Raw genomic sequence first — 22,235 nt, forward strand, 5'->3', positions numbered from 1 at the left:
GTTTTCCAAAATAGTTACATTAATTTGTACTCTCACAAGCAATATAAGAGAGTTCTTGCTATAGTATACTTTGTTAGCACTTGGAATTGTTAGTGTTTAAAATTTTTATCTATCTGGTGGCAAAGTTTCACATTTTGATGTTTACATTTCCCTGATTACGAATGAGTTGAGTGCCACTTCATATGGCCATTGACTATTTAGAGTTTCTCATTTATGTGGCATCTATTAATGACTTTTGCACTATTTTATCTTGGGGTATCTATTTTTTAGATCTTGCTTTGCAGGCCTTTTTTTTCATTCTCATATAGTCTATGTATGAGTCATTTGTTAATCAAGCACATTGCAAGTATCTTCCTCCCTTCTGTGATTTGTATTTTCACTCTCTTTATGGGGCTTTATTTTAATGTAAAATTTAATCATTTTGTACAATATATGAAAGATGGAATAATAGGGACTGGATTCACCCTCCTCTCCAAAATAACTAAGAAACTGAACAAACTGCACAAAACAAAGAGTTGTCCAAACATTAAACATCAGGCAATAAGAGATGAGATGAGGTCTACGATTGCCTCTGCCTATTGCCTCGAGACATGAGAAAACCACGTAGACACCAGCAGACTCTGAGTTTGGAGACAGAGCCAAGATTGTGGGGAGTCCAGGACAGCCAGATCAGAGGACCAGAAGAGAGCCAAACAAATAACTCCAAAGATGTGCAGAGAGCCCCCTAAAATGTTCAGCAAGTGTTGAACAGCTTATGTGTATGAGTCACCCATTTCCCCTCCCCTGAGGAAATCAATGATTCTACTTTCTTAAATATCCTTCTGGAGACATTTGACGTGAATATACCCCCCACCCTTTCCCAAAAATGTTATATGACACATTCTGTTCCACACCTTAGCTATTTTAACTTAAGAAATACAGCTTAGATAGTATTCCATAGCTGTAAGTAAAGAGTTTTCTCAATTTTTTTTAACTTTATGGTTAAATCATTAATTTAAGGAGTTCTCTATTGATGGCCATTTAGATAGTTTCAAATCTGTTATTACACATTAACAGTGAAATTTGGTACATATATCCTTTTGCATATTCTGACAAATATTCAGTGGTGTGCCAGGGCAGGCTTCTATGGGTTTTCAAGAGCCATTTGTTAAAATTTCAGGAATTTTGATTGCTGGTTGATGTTAGGAGAATAGCTTGAATTTGACAATGGTAGAAGTATTTACACCATTAAAACCAGAAAAGTCTACAAATAAAAGGCCCCCATGCCCTTTTGTTTGGGGAAGAGTTGGCTGTTAATTATGCACAGCTTCTGCTGAGTTCCCAGTAATAGAAACACAGGACCAAAGGTTATGTAACACATGTAATCTTGACATATACAGCCAAATTGTCCTTCATGCATCTCTACTAGCAATGTATAAAAGTTACTCCTGAATTCTCACCAATAGTGTTATCAAAATTATTAATCTTTGCCAATTTGATGGGTGAAACTGGTTTCTCAATGAGGTTGTAATACAGCACTTATGGAAATGAACATCTTTTTCTATGTTGAGTTCCAAATTTTTTCTTTTTATAAAAAAATCTATATTCATATGCTTTGTTTATTTTCCTCTTTTGATTGTGGGGATATATTATTAAGGAGATAATCCCTTGTGGGATATGAGTTGCCCATATCTTTTTCCAGAATATTGTTTGCCATTTGAATTTGCTGTAGTGGTTTTTGCAATACAGATTACTTGACACTTTTGTATATAACTACGTTAATCAATATCTTCTTGATGCTAGTGATGTTAAACATATTTTTATGTTTGTGGACCATCTATATATCTCCTTTGGAGGAATGTCTTTTTAAATCCTTTGCTGATTTTAAAATTAGGTTATTTGTGCTTTTATTGCTGAGTTCTAAAAGTTCTTTTTGTATTCTCAGTACAAGTCCTTATTAGATATGTAATGTACAAACATTTTCTCTCATTCTGAGGGTTGTCTTTTCACTTTCTCAATGGTGCCCTTTGAAGCACAATGTTCTTAATTTTGGTAAAGTACAGTTTATTTTATTCCCTTGTCAAAAATATATTTTGATGTTGATGGAGATCACAAAGATTTGCTCTTATTTTTTCTCTTAAGAGTTTTGTAGCTTAACCATTACACTCAGTCTATAATGTCTTTGGGGTTAGTTTTTTGAATATGATGTCTGGTAGAGGTCCAACTTCATTCTTCTGCATGTGGAAATCCAGTTGTCTGAGTACCCTTTGTTGAAAAAACTGTGACATCATCATTGACTGTTCTTGTCATTCTTCTGGAAAAATCAACTGACCATAAATATATGGGTTTCTTTCTGGGTCCTCAATTTTATTCCACTGACTTATATACCTATCCTTATGCTAGCAGCATACTGTTTTGATTACTACAGCCATGTATTAACTTTTGAAATTAGGAAGTGTGAGTCTTTAAACTTTGCTCTTCCTTTTCAAGAGTATTTTTCTTTGCTATTCTGGGTTCCTTGAATTTCTATGTCAGTTTTAGGATTGGCTTTCCAAACTCTGCAGAAAAGCCAGTTTGACTTTTGATAAGGATTGTGTTGAATCTGTAGATCAGTTTGGGGAGTACTGTGATCCAAACAATATTAAGTTGTCTAATACATGAACATGAGGTATCTTTCCATTTATTTAGTCTTCTTTAATTTCTTCCAACAATATTTTATGGGTTTCAGTTACAGGTCTTGCACTCCTTTTGTTAAACTTACTCCTAAGTATTTTATTCTTTTTTATAGTATTAAAAATAATGTTTCCTTAATTTCATTTTTGCATTTTTCAATACGATTGATTTTGTGTATTGATTTTGTATCCTGAAATCTTCTGATCTTAGTTAATTCTAGTAGTTTTTAAAAAAATTTAGTTCTAATAGTTATTTTGTGGATTCCTTAGGATTTCCTATACAAAATCATGTCACCTACTTATTAGAGGCAATTTTATATCTTGCTTTCCAATCTGGGTGGCTTTTACTTCTTTTTCTTGCCTAATTGCCTTGGCTAGAACCTCCACTACAATATTGAATAGAATAGAGAATGCAGAGTGGACAACCTTCTCTTTTTCCTGATCTTAGGGGGAAAGCAATCAGTCTTTCATCAGGTTAGCTATGAATTTTTCAAAGATGGCCTCTGTTGATTTGATCATTTCTTTCTTTTCTTGTTTTATTTTGCTTTTTGTTTTTTAACCATAAAAGGTTTTGGATTTTGTCAAGTGCTTCTTCCAGTCTTTTGAGATGATCTTATGGCGTTGGTCTTCTGTTCTATTAATACAGTGTGTTTCATTGATTGATTTTTAGATGTTAGGTCACCCTTGTATTCCTGGGATAAACCCTGCTTGGTAATGGTGATTAATCCTTTTCATGTGTTACTGAACTTGATTTTCTAGTATTTAGTTCAGGAATTTTCTGTCTGTATACCTAAGAGATATTATTTATAGTTTTCTCTCTTGTAATGTCTGTCAAATATCAGTGTAATACCGACCTTACAGATTGAGTTGAGAAGTGTTCCCTTCTCTTTTATCTTTGGAAAAGTCTGCAGGATTAGTATTAAATCTTTGCATATTTAATAGAATTCATCAGTGAAGCCATCTGGGTCTGGATTTTCTTGTGGGAAGTTTTAAACTTACAATTCAATCTTCTTACTTGCTGTAGGTCTATTCAGATTTTCTGTTGCTTCTTGAGTGAGTTTGGGTAGTTTGCATCTTTCTGAGAAATTTCCCATTTCATCTAGGTAATTTTTGTTGGAATAGAGTTGTATATAATATTCCCATTAGTACTTTTTATTTCTGCAAGATTTGTAGTGATGCTTTCTTATAACTTTGCATTGTGAAAGCCTTCATTACTCTGGGATAACTAAAATTTCTCCCATTTTTTTTCCTACTATTTTTATTTCCCACATTTTAACATTCAGCACACTAGAATTTATTTTCACATAAATTGTAAGGAGAGATATAATTTTTTCTCCAGATATCTATGCAGGTGTCCTAATAATATTTGTTAAATAATCATATCTAGGCTTTATCGTATCCTTAATCCTTGGTTAATTTGTGTGTATTTCTAGTCACATGCTGTTCCATATTTGTGTCTGACTATTCATATGCCAGAAGCATGTTGTCTTAATTAATGTAGCTTTATATTTTCATATTTGGCAAGGTTCACTACTCTTTTGAAGATTTATCCTAGCTAGACTTGCTTGTATATTTTTTCAATATGAACTATATATAGAATAGGCTGTTGGAATTTTACTAGGTTCAAGTTAATCTTTAAATTAAGTAATTGAGTTGACACTTTTATGATATTGAGACATGTTTAAGAACATGGTATGCCTTTCTATTTCCTCATGGGTTTTTTTTGTTTTAAACTTTTCTTTCTGTGTACCATGCAAAAATTTTGCTCAGTTTATCTTGAAGAATTTTAGCTGTCTTCTTACTATTGTGAATGGGAGTTTTCTTTACTAAACATACTATTTAGGTAGTTTTTACATATGAAAATTACTAAGATTTATATTTAAGTTGATTATGAATTGATAGACTGAATACTCTTTTTGGTAATTTGCTGTAGTTTTTCTATTGGTTCTTTTGTTTTTCCAGATGTATAATTATATTATCTACAGATATTATTTTACCTTTTGCTGCTCATTATTTCATGTCTCTAATTTTTGTTTCATATATAATTGTGTTGTCTATTATCACTAGACTAATAATATTGATAGTGGTTCCCTATGAAGCATGGTGCTGGTTTTAGAATATAATTTTTTTAAAGTTTCTTTTTAGATTGAAAGGTAGCAGAAGTATAGTGGTTAAGAGCATGAACTTGATCTGAATGACTGGCTTGAATCCATGCCATACAACTTATTGGACATATAAAACTATGGACATCAATTTTCTCATTTCTAAAATGAGGGTGATAACAACCTATCTGATAGGATTGTTGTGTGGATTCTATCAATAATATATATATATAAAGTGCTTACAACAATGCCTGGCATATAGTAGTGCTATATAAATACTGATTGTTATTACAGAATTATATTTATACACAGTACATTTGTTCCTCCTTGAAACTATGGGAATTTGGATAAGTAAATGATGCTAAATGTTTAATAAAGATATAATTTGTCAAATATATGAATTATTTGAACACTAATGTAAGAACAAGTCAAGGTATTGTCTTCAACTATATAAAAAATTACTGAAGTTGTAAATAAAATCCTCCCTCTTGCCCTGAGCTACATCCTTAGCCCTTACCACAGTTTAGTTAGGTGAGCCAATACATTCTCCTATCTAAATAAGCCACTGAACACAAAGCTTTTTATCCCTGGTAAATACTGTTTGATTCAAATATACTTATGTGAACTTGTGTCAAAAAATCCTTTGGTATTTCACACAGGGTCAGGGGATTAGACATCCCCTCTTTGCTCCTTTCCCCTTTGCCCTGACACTGCCCACCAAGGAGCTTGCCCTCATCAGGGTTTACCCTCCCCCTGTTCTCCCAGGCATACCACCTCACAATTTGGGTAATGGGGGAATCCTCAACTATCTTAAGCTCTTTGCAAAGCATCACATTTCTATTCAAAAGTTCCAGTGGTTCTTAAGACCTATGGCAAATAAAGTCAAAACGTGCCGTTTCTCTTATCCAAATTCCATCATCACTCTACCCTGATCTAATTGACACTCATGGCCCATAGTTCCAGATACGCCCCTTCCCTCTTGCCAGAACGGTCTCTCCACTCTCCCCCATAAAGACCGTTATCACTTATGACCTTTTGCCTTTGCTTATTCTGTGTTTTCTGCTTTGAGGTCCCTTCTCCCTATTCCATACCTCCCCATATTTTAGGGTCCTGCTAAGTCTTATTTTCTCCAAGTAGCCTCCGCCACTTATGCTCACCTTTCTTAGAACACTTAGTGTTCTACTCTTTGGGCCATTATTTTGGCACTGACATTGCAAACTGAGAAGCATTGAACTAAAGTCTAAAACATGTGCTAGATTTGTCTTTCAAATATAATAATGCATTTCTGGAGTAGGGATTGTGACTTACTTTTATTTTTTAATGAGACTCAGTAAGAGACATTCTACAAGGCACATAGAGGTTCTCCTCAAATACTTGCTCAATCACTGTCAGATGAGTGAGTGCCCTTATGAGTAAATGAATGAATGAATGAAGGGGAGTACACATAAATAAATGTACACATGAATAAATGAATTGTCCCTAAGCCCCCACCACGTGGAGGCGTGTCAGAAACAAAACCAGAAGGGTCAAAGTCGGCAGGTGGCTCATGATGCTCAGACCACAGCAGGTGTAGAAGACGGGGTTGGCAGATGAGAGCGAGCGTTTGAGTCCAGCTCCCCTGTGTGTCAGGAGGGTTCTTTCTGGGACCCAAGTATACACAACTCACCCTCTTTCATATCAGACATAAATAACTACAAACTGAGTTATTTCTCCATTAGTATACTCCTAAATCCTTCCTAAAGAAAAGGGTCTTAGCTCCTGAGACCCCCCACATGGCCCTCACACAGCCATCTGGACTTGTTGAACTGCACGTTTGCAAGCAGTTCTTCCAAAGAAGGAAGGAAAATTAAGGGATTCCTCCTTTCAAATGAAATGACTGATAAAATGATCACATTACCATTATCTCTTACAAATCTTCCCTATGGTCTAATAATTCCCATTAAGACTTCAGAACCACAAGCAGTAAGTGTGTGGTCCATTTTTTTTCTTTACTAGGAAATGCCAGCACACATCTGTGAATTAGCAGATTGCACTCATAACTCACACAGGCGTGATGCCATGACATTCTCAATGAGGTCCATTGAGTGTAATAATGGCGTGGAGAAATCTGAGTGTAAGACATTATGTGATCTAATCAACACAGAGGAAAGAATCAGGAACTTGGCTGGTCCCAGCAAAGCCCCAAGTCATCTGAAAGAGCAAACAAATTAATCTGAAGTGCCTTGAATTTCATGAATTCAACATGCAAAGCAGAGTTCAGAAATAAGCTACTTCAGCTCCTGGAATAATGGGAGAAACTTTCATTTATTATCTCCACCCAAGTTCCAGATACCTGAATGGATGTGAGCAAATACACACACTCACAAGGGCACCCCTGCACAGGTGGATGTGATGGTATTGGGGAGGGGTGGGAAGGTGGTAGGCCAGGGGAGATGGACATCTGATGAGGAAAGAAAGAGGTGGGGATGAAGAATAAATTCCTCTCACTTCTCTGAAGGTACAGAATTCCAGTGACTGGGAAAATTAAAGTTGGAGCTGTCTGGGAACCCCCACTGTGCCTGCATTTTTCCATCGCTTCCCTGGTGAGGAGCTTGTTATTGGCAAATGCAACATATAATTGTATCATGTGAAACCAGTACACCAACCACAGCTAATTTGTCCAGGAGTGGATCCTGACCTCATCATGCTCTCTAAACCTGACTAGGTGGCCTTGTCCATGATATCTACGCAGAGGCACACTCTGTGCTGGAAGGGGATTGGCTGACCAATCAGATCTTTCCTCATGGGTAGTGTGAATTTGGGAGTCTTTGGGTCTATAAAAGCCAGCTCTTTGAAGGAAGAGAGCAAGAAGCTGACTTCCTACAGAAGTGAGGAATAGAAAGATGCCAGTGTGGAAGGAACAATATGACCCATTCTTTAAAGTTGCTTTGCTCTTAAAGGACATTGCAGCCTTAATGTGACTGGGATCTTTAAGACAGCCTGAGTCAGTCTTCTTGTTTATTCTTGAAGTATCAATACATCTACTATATAAATTTTTCTCACCTGGGGTATTAGGGGTACAGAGAGGCTGTTCAAGCATTTCTTGTACTTATTTCTGTCTCAGGTGAAAAAATGTAGCCCCAACACCTGCAGAGGTGTCCTTTGTTTGTGGCAGGCATAAAATGTCCTTGGGAACAGGAGTAAGACTGTCTTAGCCCAGGGAGCAGTGCCTGACACATAGTAGGGCTTCACAAGATATGTGTTCAATGAGCAAATGCTGGGTGAACAAAATGTCTCCCCTATAACCTCCTCCTCTCATTTAGAGAGGAGAAATACCACCCACTGCTGCTTCTTGCTAGGAGCTGGCCGACAGCTGTAGAAGGGGAGCGTGTGTGTAGGTGGGGCAGATGGAAGATGTATCTCAGGGAGTCGCCAGCTCCACACTGCACAGGTCAGCTCCCTGTGGGGTTCCAGCGTCCCGCAGAGAATAGCCGCAGTGGGCAGAAGGGGCTCTGGCGCAGGGATGGCAGGGGTAGTGCAGACTGGGGAAAGCCCACAGGGCTGGGCATGCCTGCCCCTTAGCCTGTCCTCTCCATCTCCCTCTTACCCTTGCCTCTTCTTCTTCTTCCAGCATTCTTGCTCTTGAGTAAAGGAAAGGGAACTTGACTGAGTCAAACAGTCAGATCTATTTTCCTTTCCACCAAATACATTACAATTCTTTATTTTTAATGCTGGAAATAAAATTTTCCTTAGGAAATGCTAAATTCATTACAGTTGATGTCTTTGAAAGGCCTCCCCTCCTTCCCCTCTCTTCTTGTTAACTCTTTACAAGCCACACTGCCTCCTCACTGTTCCTCATGACAAAAAGGTGGGCTGCCACCTCAGGGCCTTTGCACTTCCCTCTGCCTGGAAATGTATTCCCCCATGTCTTCATGGCTCAATCCCTCTTCCCTCTCTACCCCTTATGAAAATCTCACCTTCTCAGTGAGGCCTGCTTTGATTGCTTCCTTCATTCATTTTTCTCTAAGGTGTGTATCATTATTTTAGAGAGCTTATGTTTTACTTATTTATTTTGTTTAGTGTCTGTCTCCCACCGTAGGTTGTAAGCTCCATGAGAGACAGAATTTTTGCCTTTCGTTTCCTTCTCTTACCTGGTGTGCAGAACAGGGCCCGCTCTCTGTGAATATACATGGAATTTCAAGCATATGTACACTGTCATGTCTTGGGGAACTCCAGAGCTTCATCTCCCACTGTGCTGTGCCACATCCCCCTGACTATGAGTCAGGCACCCCTCAGCCTGCCTACCTAACACTAGGTAATCAGATGGCTGCATAGGGTGGACACCAAGTGGCCCAATACAAGGGATTATATTGGTACCAATGAAATGAGACCAACACTGAATGGAGAGTTCATCCAACTAGGTTAAGTGAGCAGCTGTGTTGCAAAGGCTCGGCAGTTTTGTGGTGGAGAGCCGAGTGGCAGCGGTGACAGGGCACCACGATTTGGTGTTTGAACCCTAACGAAGTATCTTTAAGTCAGTGTTACATGGAATCAAGGAGGGAATCTAGATAAAAGGCCAAATGTTACCCCCACTGCTTCAGTGTTGCCATGTTGCTTATCATAAGGAAAATGAAAGGAGGAAATGAGAGAACTTGTTAAATTTTTTAATGGGCTGAAATTTTTCATCTTCACCTCTTTTCTGGATTGAAATTCAGCAAGTGTGATTGAATGTTCTGGAAATTCTGCTGCCATCAAAATTAAATTGATGGTGGACAAACTGAGAGAGCTTTGAGAAAGGAGGGTAATCATTAGTGTTTCTCTGGACCAGACACCTAGCAAAGTTAGGAGAGACTTTCCTGTGAACAATCCCCCTGAGGAACTAGAACTGGAAATGCTTGAAGTGTGCCTGCTTGAAAATTATAATAATCTATTTTTTTTTTTTTGATTTGCAAGTCCCAAGTTGTGCGCATTGAAAGTTAAGCTTGAGGCGTGCCAGTTTTAATGACCTACATTTTGTGCTAGGATTGGGTCAAGAATTTCCCATAATTTCTCTTCATGGAGCACAAGCTTCACTAGGCTCTTTTCCAATGACAAAAACCAGAGCCATTTTTACAAGACAGGGAAGCGTGCTCATCCTGCTTGGGAGGTGAGCAGTAGCCTCATGTGACGTGTATGTGGGCATCTCCTCTGCACTTCTATGGAGGTGCTTTACATCTGAATTTGTACCTGGGATCTAGAATATTTGGATCATGATTACCTGGCAGCTCACACTCTCCTTGTTGTAAAGTCCATGGAGTCACAATAGCTATTAGAAGGAGGAACGAATCACAAGCTAACATATTAGCAGAGGTACCAGCAGAGGCTACCAGGCAGCAGCTGGAAGAAGTGTGCAGTTCAGCCTAATGACAAGTGGGAAATATTTTAAAGTAAATTAGCACATCCAATTAGCAGAGGAGGCAGCATTTGTTTCTTTTTCACATACGGTATTCTTTCAATAAGCATGGTTGAGTACCACCTCTGAGCCAGGCAAGCTGTAAAATACAGGGATGCCAAGATGAATAGGGGCAGTACTCACCCTGCTCACAGGATGTATGCTGTCGGATGAATGCCAAGGGCATCTGCTCAAAGGTATCTGGCAGATCCCCTCAGAGGCACTGAGGCAGATCAGGAAAACTAGATGAGGTACAAGGTATTTGACCCATGACAGGGTGATAGCTGGATATGACAAGGATATTACACATTTAAGAAAATGTAAAATTTTTAAAAAGTGGAGAAGGTGTAAGACAAGACTGGCATAAACAAGTTGACAGAAAAATATAGAAAGAGTAAGTTTACAAAATCCTTAACTCTAAAAACCAATCTGCTCAAGTAATATCTATTCAACTTAAACTATTTGTTTAAATATTTTTTAAAAATGAGGTGGAGATGAATTTCTTCTTTCTAAAGACTTCTCCTGATCATGATGATAGCAAGAAGTGGCTCTGGATTGTCTGAAGGCTCCCACATTTCCATCAGAACCTTCTAGTCACCATAAAAGAAGTGGACTTTCTGCCGATCTTATAAAAAGAGCTGCAAACATAGCTTCCAGACAGTCCTGTAGCCCTGCTCCACCCATCGTTTGCCATCAGACTGTGGCACCCAAGATTCTTCCCCCGTGGATATTCTGGTGATGCTTAATGCTTGCTCATGCTTTTCAACAGCACAGGAACGGTGATTTTGTGAAAAGTAAAGGGGGGTGGTGCTGAGTTGATTAGTGGTCCCCAAATTCATGTCTGGAATGTGATCTTATTTGGAAGTAGGGTCTTTGCAGATGTAAGTATTTAATATCAAGTCATCCTGGATTAAGGTGGGTCCTAAATCCAATGACATGTGTCCCTGTTAGGAGGCCATGTGGAGACAGACACCCTGGGAGACAGCCGTATGGACACAGAGGCAGAGATTGGAGTTTTGCTGCCAGAAGTCAAGGAGCCAGCAGAAGCTGGAAAAGCCAAGGAAGGATTCTCCCCTTATGCCTTTGAAGGGAACTTAACCCTGCTGAAATCTGGATTTCAGATTTCTGGCCTCTGAACTGTGAGAAAATCAATTTCTGTTGTTTTAAGCCACCCAGTTTGTGGTACTTTGTCATGGCAACAGCCTCAGGAAACTAATACAGGGGTCATGAGAAAGAATCATGGGTTATAGGCAAAAGGCAGCAGATATTAGTAGAAAGAATGGGTGATTGAATTATGGACGGATGGATGAATGAATGGATGAGTGAATGAATGGGTGGATGAATGGTTGGATGGATGGATGGATGGATGGATGGATGGTGCTCCATTAACAGAAGGCTCCTGTCTCCTCTCCCCTGCTGCAGTGATGCCTTGAAGCAGGCCCAGGCACTCATAGTGAAGAACCATTCAAACTGGCCCCTTAAAATCAGCACTGCAGGTTGTGAGTTGGGGAAACAGGAAGAAGGAGTTGCTCTAGGCCACTCCATGCCTGCTGTGGGGCTGGAATGAGTTCTCTGGAGTCTCAGAAAAGAGGTCCAAGTCTAATGTCTTTGAAATCACTGATGAAAACCACACTGTGAAGCATACAGACCTGGTGTGAGGTCCCCACGGTGGAAGTTACTGCATGAGCGTGGGCAAATGCTTCCTCTCCTTGAGTCCTGGTTTCTCTTGACTGAAAAACAGAAATAAGACAAGACTGAACTCTTACTATCCAAATATTTACCAGAGAACTTGCAAAGCTCATTCTACAAATTACAGAGCTGCTCTGAGTAGAACAACCCACATCCTGCTTTGGCCTGGGTAGTTCCAGCTTCAGGTCTTAATCCACTGTAATGATGCACAGCTCCTCTGTCACTCACAACTGTTCCAACTTGACTGTGAGCTACATGTTATCCAAGTTTTGAGAAATTTTCATAGACATGGCAGAGAAGTTTGCTGCACACTGGGCCTAGGCTAGGAGATGCAGAGAGCCCCATGCTCACATCTCAGCCCTAGGGGACTGCACTTTGTGTTGTTTGCATTCATTGTGCATATTTAACACATAAGTGTATTGTTATTTTCATTTCAGTTCATTTCAGAGTAGAAGGAAGATATAGTTGTACATGGTACTGTATAGTATTATGTATCAAACACAAAATGCCCACTGATGTGTTGAATAATTAGATGACTGGTGTTCTTATTACTTTATATGATGCAGAAATTCTTGATGGATTGGTATATAGATGTTTAAGATGTTTAGTGACTTTTGGAGTGAACTGATCGCAATTTTCAGATAAGCCTGCAACTCATTATAAATTTTGATATTTAAAATAATGGAATATAACCTCTCTCATTCCAAAAATCCTCTATCTGGCACATTTTCAGGAGCAAATTAAGCTGATAATGAGTGGCACTTCCCTCGGTGGGCTGTGAAAACTAACTAGAGTATATGTACATAAAGCATGTGGCTCATGGTGGATGCTCCGGCCCCTCCGCTTCAAAGAAAAACACCATGGATAGTAGGAATTTCAGCCCCCATGCTCAGGGGGCAAATATAAGTGCAGCCCCTTCACTTATACTTTAAGTGCCCACTTAGGCTGGAGGACAGAATGTAATATCACTTGGAGAGAGCGTCCAGCCTCGCCTCGGACTGTGATGGGAAGTTCTGGATGCTCCCGTCATGCCCCCCCCACAGCCGCCACCCTCAGTCACCAGTCCACACAGTGCCGGGGCTCCCCTGACCCTGCGTCCGGTTCCTCAGGCTCCTGCTGGCCCTCTGCTCTGCCAGCCCCATGCAGGGTGCGCACAGCCCCAGTCCTCCCTGACTCCAACCCCACTGTCTCAGTTCCAAGCGCTGCTGTAACAAATCATTACAAACTCAGAGACTCCAAACAACACAAATACATTCTCCTAAGAGTTCTGGAGGTCAGAGTCCCAAGTGGGTCTTATGAAGTAAAACCAAGGGGTCAGCACAGCTGGTCCCTCCTGGAAGCTCTAGCGGAGAATCCGCTTACTTGCTTTTCTACCTTCTGCTTTTTTCAACTCGCAGACATTTCCTCCATGTCCAAAGCCAGCACTTGTCAGATCATCACATCTTCACTGATTCTGCTCACCTGCCTCCCACCTGTGGGAGTCCTGTGGGTGATGGCACCCACCTGGGCACTCTAGGCTACTTTCCTGTCTCAAGATCCCTAGCTTAATCCCATCTATAGTGTCTCCTTTGTCCCACAGCTTCTGGGACTAGAAGTGGGTGTTTAGGGGGCAGCATTATTCAGCCTAGCACACCCCACACGACCCTCCCCTCCCCGGAGCCTGCACCTCTCAGACTCTCCTGGGAAGCAGGGCGCAGCACCCTCTGCTCTGGGCCCTACACTTCCGTGTTCATGCCCACATGGCCACCTACCTGCCTTAGTTCTCCCCATCCCCTCCCCAGCCGTGGAGAGTCTTCTTTCAGGTTCAGAGGTGAAAGGAAAGGCCCTTCCTCACCCAAACACTGTTCAAACCCAGTCTTTAAGTGTGTCTTGCCAATGGGTTTCAGCCCTGGGCAAATTCACTCTTGATCCAGTGAGACAAAAAAATGAAAAGAGAACCTTCTTGAGGTGAAAGGGTTTATACCCAACTTTATTCCCATGGTGGCAGGTCAGTCACTAGAATCCCATCCACTCAGAGCGAGTCTGCGTGCAGCAGGCCAGTCTCCGCCTCTGGGCTCCTCTGACCCCGCAGCCGTCTCAGTCTCCATCCTCAGCGGCACTGCCACCACTCCAGCCTCTGCTCTCCTGCAGCCAAGCAGCCCAGAGCAACAGGCAGAGCTCCTTATGCAGAGTCAGTAACAACATATGGCCCACGCATGTGTAGTGAGCAAGCCTACTAGGGGCAGGTGAGAATCCTGGCCACAGGAACTTCCATTTTCCATTTTCCCTAGTGTCCCTCAATCTTTGGGCCTTTGGGACACAAAACAAGTGATTTATAGTATGCTTCTGCTTTTTGTCTAGGTATTCCCTTTTCCTGAGATTATGGACCAGAGCCAACCATCCATAAACGGAGGTTTTAAAAGGAGGGAGGTGAAAAGGAGAAATAGGAGTAAAGTCTGTACATTAACATCCAGTTGCCTCTGCAAAAGAGCATAGAGCTTTGTGAGGGATAAACTCAGCGGTGTGGCAGGGAGGGGTCCCAGGGAAGCCTGGGCCCAAGCTTCTCCCTCCTCCTCGTGACTTCTCACCCTATTTCCATGGAGCCACCACCTTGCCTGGCTCTGAGAGCAAGGACCCTGCTTCCCCTTCAAAATATGGGCCCCAAGCTGCACAGAACCTTAGCCCTTGGTCCCCTTGACTCCTGAGACAGGCTGGCACTTTCATAAAAAGCCATACTTAGTACCAAGACAGAAAAAAAAAAAGGGAGACAGGTACACAAAATTCAAATGGCATAAAAATCATCATGACTCCTTCAGGCAACGGTCTGACTGTGACGATACCCTTTTGCCCAGGAGGCTGCTGCAGCCGGGCAGGAAGAGTGTTTGGCTTTCTCCCTTGATCCCACCCCCAATGCCACCTCATCCTTACCTTCCACTCCAGAGCAGGTGCCACATTATTCTCTGATGCAGGGCAGCAAAGCAGACAACTCCCCTTCTTCCTGGTCCAAGTTAAATCTAAGGCTACATTCTTAAATCCGCCATCCACCCTACCACTCAGCCCTGCTTCCTCACCTGAGGTGCTCCCCCAGTTTGAGGACAGCACCACAGTGATTGACATGCGGATGATGGCAGCCTTCAGGTTATCAACTCTACCACCTGTGGAGAATTTTATGTTATTCATAGGTGAGGCTGACCCTCTATCACATACACACATAAAAACATCTCAAGAAGGCATAACTATATTTTCCTTATATAATTACACACTTGTAGAGCAGGATGGTAAGTTTTCCAGGGAAACAAATGCACAATTTTAGGGGACAAGGCATAATTTATTTTTTAAAAAGAAATGCAGAAGCAACCCAATTTAAAAATAGGCAAAGGACTTCACATTTCTGCGAAGAAGAAATGGTCAAAAAGGACAATGAAAAAATGCTCAGCATTAGTCATTAGGGAAATGCAAATCAGAACCACAATGAGATACTACTTCACACTCACTAGGATGGCTATCATTTAATAAACAAAAACAAAATAACAAGTCTCTGTGACAATGTTGGATACATTTCTGGTGGGAATGAAAAAATGGAACATACATTGTGGAATACAGTCTGGCAGTTCCTCAAAAACTTAAGCAGGAATTATATGACCCAGCATTTTCACTCTGAGGTATATGCACAGCAGGACTGAAAATCTGTACATGCATATTCACAGCAGCCATTATTCATAATGGCCAAGAAATGGAAATGACCCAAATATCTATTAGCAATAATTAGCATTATTTCAACAAATGCCCACATGTTCTTAGCAGCACTGTTGACAAAAAAAAAAAAAAAAAAAGTGGGACACTCATCAATGGATAAAAAAATTCTGGTATCTGCATAAAGTGGGTTATCACTTATCCCTAAAAAAAAATGAAGCCTGATATGTGCCACAACATGGATGAACCTCAGAAACACTATGCTAAGTGAACAAAGCCGGACACAAAAAGTCACATATTACATCACTTCGTTTATATGAAAAATCCAGAACAGGTAAACCCATAGAGACAGAAAGCACACTGAGGTCGCCACGGGCTAGGAGTGACTGCTTAATGGGTACGGGGTTTTTTTTTTTTGATGAAAATGCTTTGACACTAGGGAGATGTGCTGATTGTACAGTATTGTGAATGCACAAAATGCTACTGATTCTTACACTTTAACATTATTGATGTCATGTTGTGCGAATTTCACCTATTTTTTTAAAAAGGAAAAAGAAATACAGAACTATGGATAAGAGGACCAGAGATTGAGTCCTGATTTTAGTGCTTATTAGTTATTTCACTACGAACAGTAACTAAAACTCCTTCTGAGTCTCAGTTTCCACATCTATAAAAAAAGTGACACAATTTTATTTACGCCACCTACTTCACAGGGTTTTTGTAGGAATAAAATGAGACATTGCTTATGACATATTTATACCATGTAACTGATACGAAATTCTATATATATTGTTATTGAGGTAATCATTAAAATGTACACTAAGTAAGACCACTGCTTCTTTTCATACTTTTACATAATCCATGTTGGAGTAAATGCACTCGCAATGTTTTGCTCTTGGTTGATTTACATATTGTAAGCACAGGATGAAAACAGACAATTTCAACCCAAATAAGTAGGTAACATATTAAAGTTTACTCTAGGATATCATATCTCATTATAGAATTGACCTTTGGGGGAACATAAAACATCCCAAATTCTTTTCGGACAGACAATGGAAATGTGAGTTGTTTCACATGCCCAAGAGGCATGAATGACACATGGGGACTTGGGCTCTATCAGTCTTCATTAGAGCAGGTTGCATAATGTTTTCAACAGAGGAATGATAAAAATATGGGACGAGGGAGCAAAAACATCTTTAGTTTAAATAGGGCTTACCTCGTGGTTGTAGTGGTTTAATGGTTAGTTCCCCTGTTAGTAGTCTTCCCCCAGATTTCAATCTGGCTTCAGTCCATTTCAGATCAGGATCATGGGAAATTTGAAAATACAAAATAACGTTAAAATCATCCACATATCAGAGAAGTTAGGAAATACTACTGAAAGATCAAAAGATCTCTTCCTCCCTCTTTTTCTTTCTTACTTTCATATCATAAGAAGACCCCTTAGGAATTTGGTAATAAACAAGTGATGTCTGATGAAATCGTTAGGTTTTTTATAGCATATGTATGAGGCTGGCAAACAATCACTGTTCTCTGATTTTATATCTCTATGTTATCTCACCAAAATATGCTAGGTGATAATTTCTTGAAACCTTTTAAAGAGTAAAATAAAAGAGAGTTGAGGGTTAGTTTTATAGGATTTCACAAATAACCTGGACTATTTAAATATAACTCTTTATTTTAGACTGCCATAGTCATTTCATGCCACTGTGAGATTCTGCCATGTAATAGTAAAAGCCTGTGGTAAAATTATTCATTACCTGCTATTTAGTAATTTGCAATAAAATCCTCTAACAGACAACCAGACCTACATAGCTGTTATATGAATTTCAGGCAAAATTTTAATAGCTTGGTCTAGCCAGAATGTATGTACTTACTGTTGTGAAACTGGTTTAGTTTTATTACCACACTTGAAGTGTTTAGCAGTGGACACTACAGTCCCTTAACATAGTGTGAAGCCATTGTAATTCTGGAGTTGGGAAGCCAGGCCCAAACCAGGTGGTTCTGAAAAACAAAGAATCCACTGTAGTTTCAAGTGACCAAGGACACCTCATGAACTCTGCATTGTGAGTGTTTATATATTAAATTACATATAAATAGTTTATTTTCTCATTTTTAATTAATCTGAGACAGGTATGTACCAAGAAGGATCACTAACGAGCCTGAGACAGCAAGGTGGTGCATTTCCCAAAAGAGCTTAACATTCTCCTTAATATTATAAAAAATAAATATAACAATTCTATTAGTCTTTTTGAACTATTAAAAAGTTTTCAGTCCCTTACTACTATTTTCGAGGAGCTCTACATATCAGTAATGTGACCTTTAATGGAAAAGATCTAACATTACTGAGTGTTAGATTCTACCCTATGATATGATAGATTCTACCCTAGATTAATATATGTGTGTATATATACACACACACAAGTATGTGTATGTATCCATTATATGTGTATATAGATATATATGTACACATCTATACAAAATTTCATTTAACTGTCACTAGAATCTCGTGAAGAAGGTGTTACTATCACCTCGGGTCCTATAGTTAATAGGTCAAACTGGGGTTCAAACCCAGGGTCTTTTGACTACAAGGAAAAGGCTTACAAACCCAAGTTAATGAGTTAACTAAGGAACCAGCAGCCTGCCATCAGACAAGCCTCCTGGGTGTTGAGAACAGAAAACCAGACCCAAGCCTGCCCCACTAACAAGCATTTTCCACGCACCTGCTATGTGCCTTGTGAAGGGTGAACGAGACAGACACAGTCCCTGCCTCCGCAGTGCTTGCACTCTAGAGGTGAGTTAAGACTCTGAGCCAGTGACTCAGATGACTCAGAAGAACTGTGGAAGTGGCACTGGTGACATGTCACAGGCGAGGGGCCTTCTGGATCCCACGCAGACTCTTGGCGTGATGCCTATAAGGTGAAAATAAATCTAGTAACTGCGTCAGACATAGCAGGTTTAATGTGAGACCTTCAATTGATTTAAAGAGCATTGAGACAGCACCCACTAAGTGCAAGGTACCAAGCTGAGCCCTCCTTCCTACGAGGTATTCCAGTCTTCCGTGCACCACCCGTCTCATACACACAGGCATCTAAGAGAAAGCTGTACTTTCCTTGAAAGATCACAGGTATTTATTAAAAATCTCATTGATCACTCTAAAAGTGGTATGGAGATAAGAGTCTTTTCCATGTGGGGAGCCTGGTTGGACCTGAGGACACAAGGGCAGGGTGTTCCAGACCAGATTACATGCAGGCAATGACTACAGAATTGGAGCATTCAGGCCATGTCTCCCTCCAATGCATCTAACTGTGGAAACTCAATCAGGTCCAGAAATGAATCAATTTCCTTTGCCTGTGTCCTTAAATTTGATGAATAGAGCCTTTGCTTAGAGCTACTGAAGCTGCCATTCATCTCAGTTAGTTGCTAAATAAAACGTTGTTCTTGGATGTAATTCTGGTGAATATGACTTTGGAGATTTTTCGTTTAACTATGTAAGCCCAAATTATTCCCCAAGTGATTCTACATTTGAGCTATTTTTGTTTCGCATGCACCATATTTTTCCACGTTAGAAACTAGGAATCTAGGAAGACTAGGTTTTCTCATTGACTATGAAGATTAACTCAAGTAGAATTGCAAATTTCTGAGACAAACAGCTAATGTAATCATCATAATTACTTTTCTATTCAATGCAGATTAATAATCTCTACTTCTGTATATTTATATATATAAAATTAAAAGTAATGAAGAAAGACAAAGTTTAAATGAGCAAATAAGCTTATCTTATAATGATTAATGATATAACTCTTATAATAATATAATTAGTAGTTAACAATTAATAATAATAAGATAAGCTTATCTCTTCTGTCTAATGGGAGAATAAGCTATTTTGACTTGAAGTAGAGGATCTAGTTGGCCCTTCTTCATATAATAGTTCAGAACCTTACAAGTCTTCTGTGGTTAAGGACTTGCCCATCATGTAACTAGCAGTGGTAGAATGTAACTGGACCATGAGTCCTTTTTTTCTTTCCTTTCTTTAAATTTCTAGAATTTCTAAATAAATTTTGTTAACTTAGTGAGGCATGCTCATTGTTTAGGAAGTCAAAAAAAGGCTTCTCATGAAAAGCACCAGCCCCTTCCCCACCCCTTCCCCACACCTCCAGTCTCTGTCTTGACGGAGTACCACTTTGAGCTGCTGCTCCCAACATTTACATATCTTCATTTTTCTGCATCTAAGGTTTTCATTCATAGCTTTTATTATGAAAAGTTTCAAAAGCATATATGTGTGTGTGTGTGTGTATATATATATATATATATATTTATATAGTTATACACTCACACATTTTTGATGAAGTCTTCCAAAAACTGCAGATATCACAACACACCACTCCTAAATATATATATAGTAATATTAAATAAAGAATAATGCTCTCTTTGCTTCTTATGTTTCAGACATTATCACACAACTTTCCATTATGGGAGCTGAGGATTTTGTTTTCTTACACCACCTTTGGTCTGTTTCACACACTCCCATCCTCCCAGTATAATCAATAGTACAATTTTTGGGTTGAATATATTCAATGTTATGTATGCTTTATTTTTCCTGAAATTAATAATTGCCTTGGTTTTTCATTCATTAACTTTCTCTGCTTAGTTTCTTATTAATTCTTCCTATACCTCCCAAAAGCCTTTTCAATCATTTCATTCACATGCCATTTCATCAATCTATCATTTTATATTTATTTATTTATACAGGCTTTTTTATTTAGACACCCCTCCTAGAGAGTGCCACCATCCCTTGGCTGCCATCCCCAAATGGCTGTTGCCCGTCTCAGGTTTAGACTCGTGTCTCTTGGGTCTCAGGCTTGGGTTCCCTGTGCTGGCAGACACAGCCTCCACTAGGCCCATGAGGAGGGAAGGGCGGCATAAAGGACTGCGGCTCTCTCCTGAGTCACACTCTCCGGTCAGGAATGGGACCCCTCCTCGCCTGTGTGCAGCTGTTGCCCTGGCACCCTGTTTCTGAACATCCTGAGGGTTCCTGCCACCACACTCCTGCACTGCAGCTCTGCAGACTGCACTGGGCATCTTCTTCTTAGTTTACTTACTCCCTTGCTTTGGTGGCACACAATCTCCAGGAACCTCCTGAGAAAAGTGCATGGAAGGCAAAGTTTTCTAGAACTTTCATGTCTGAAAAATGTCTTTATTTTACATTTGATTGATATCTTCGCTGGCACCGCATTCTAGGCTGGAAATAACTTTCCTTCAGAATTTGGAGTCAGTCTTCTGTTTTAGCTTCCAAGGACCCGGTTAAGAAGTCTAACATAATTCTGATTGCTGATCCTGCCAATGTGACTTGCCATCTTTGAAACTTGTAGAATCTTCCTCCTATTTTGAAATTTTAAAGTGATGTGCTTCAATGTGGTTCACTTTTGATTCATGATGCTAGACACCTAGTGACCCATTCAGTCGAGATTCATGTTCTTCAGTTCTGGGAAAGTGTTTTGAAAAAAATTCTGATGTTTTCTTCCCCTCCTTTTTTCTATGTTCTCTCTTCTAGTTTCCATTTCTCTGTCTTTTTTCTTCTATTTTCTGGGAAACTTACTCAATTTTCTTTTTCAAGATTTCTAACCAACCCAATACCATTTCTGCTATTATTCTTTCAATTTCTAAAAATCAGTTTTTGTTCTTTGAAATTTCTGGGATTTTTGTTTTATTATACTGGAATCTGGTATTTTTGGCTAATATCCTGTGTTTCCTACATGCAGTATCTTCTCTTAACTCTCTAGGATAGTAATGATCATTTTGGTGTTTCGCTTTGTTTTCTTGTTTTCTTCTCTCTGCACTGCTTCTGATTTCTCCAAATCGCTTTTTTCCCCATTGGTTCATTTTAACTTCCAACTGCAGAATTAGTGACATCCTAATGATATTCGGCAATCCACGGCTGTCTGCTTCTGTTTGGCTTGGGCACCTAGAAAGCAGACTGGAAGAAGTGAGCTGTTTGGTTTGGGCTTATCCGTGTGGAGCTTCACTGCAGAATGATCTGGCTGGGTTGTTTGTTGGGGAGCTTTTGATATCAGTGGGTTTAGGCCTCTCTTCTAGGGCTGCTCAGTTTCCAAACAGAATGCTTTTCTTTCTCTCGCCCAGAAGTTAAAAGGCTGGCTTTCGGTATTCTGGGAGAAAAAGCTGAGTGTATAAACATTTGCTTAATTTCTGGCTTTGATATGACAGCCCCACCCTTAGCACTGTCGGATACCCCCACCCACTATGCAAACATCCTCAGTTTACCCAATGCAGGGAGTAGCCCTTCTGCACCCTGCATGGCTGGGCGAGGAGCTGGTACCCAGGATGGAGGGGGCACTAGCCAAGGGCTGGATTCACTTTCACAACAGCTCTCATGAGGCCTGCTTATTTTGCTCTGCACCCCAGCCCTCCCCCATGGGCTCCAGAGTCCCTGCTGCTGCCAGGCCCCAGCCTGCTGAGGACCGTGCATAGAGACCAGGGTGGTCCTCAGCTTTCTCCACTCCAGGTTGAGGATTTGGTTTCCTGCAATGGCTAAGATGCCTCCTGTTCATCTGCTTTCCAATTTACAAAATGTTTTTCTTATATATGTCGTAGCCACCCTGGTGGATTAATCATTTGTTTTAAATTTCTTTCCTGTAGTTTTCACAGGGTGTCAGAAAGAAGCAAAATTAGATAAATAAGTTTAATCTATCACAT

The 22,235-nt window shown here is 40.0% G+C and overlaps 1 protein-coding gene across 3 annotated transcripts in view; it reads right to left on the reverse strand.

Moving 5' to 3' along the window:
* The window catches only part of PRDM6 (PR/SET domain 6), a 150,743-nt gene that overhangs the window by 110,165 nt on the left and 18,343 nt on the right, over positions 1 to 22,235 (reverse strand). For 2 of the 3 annotated variants that reach the window (XM_037005254.2, XM_037005253.2), the window contains exons 2-6: positions 18,245 to 18,433; positions 17,399 to 17,525; positions 16,741 to 16,806; positions 14,760 to 14,986; positions 11,813 to 11,893 (exon numbers count right to left, since the gene is read on the reverse strand). In XM_037005254.2, coding sequence (XP_036861149.2) covers positions 11,813 to 11,893; positions 14,760 to 14,948 — 270 coding nt within the window. In that variant the 5' untranslated portion in view covers positions 14,949 to 14,986; positions 16,741 to 16,806; positions 17,399 to 17,525; positions 18,245 to 18,433. Of the gene's footprint in view, positions 1 to 11,812; positions 11,894 to 14,759; positions 14,987 to 16,740; positions 16,807 to 17,398; positions 17,526 to 18,244; positions 18,434 to 22,235 lie in introns of those variants that run through there. The other variant, XM_073221071.1, reaches the window with a different exon arrangement.

Source organism: Manis javanica, chromosome 14 (assembly GCF_040802235.1).
Source record: "Manis javanica isolate MJ-LG chromosome 14, MJ_LKY, whole genome shotgun sequence".
Lineage (NCBI taxonomy): Eukaryota > Metazoa > Chordata > Mammalia > Pholidota > Manidae > Manis > Manis javanica.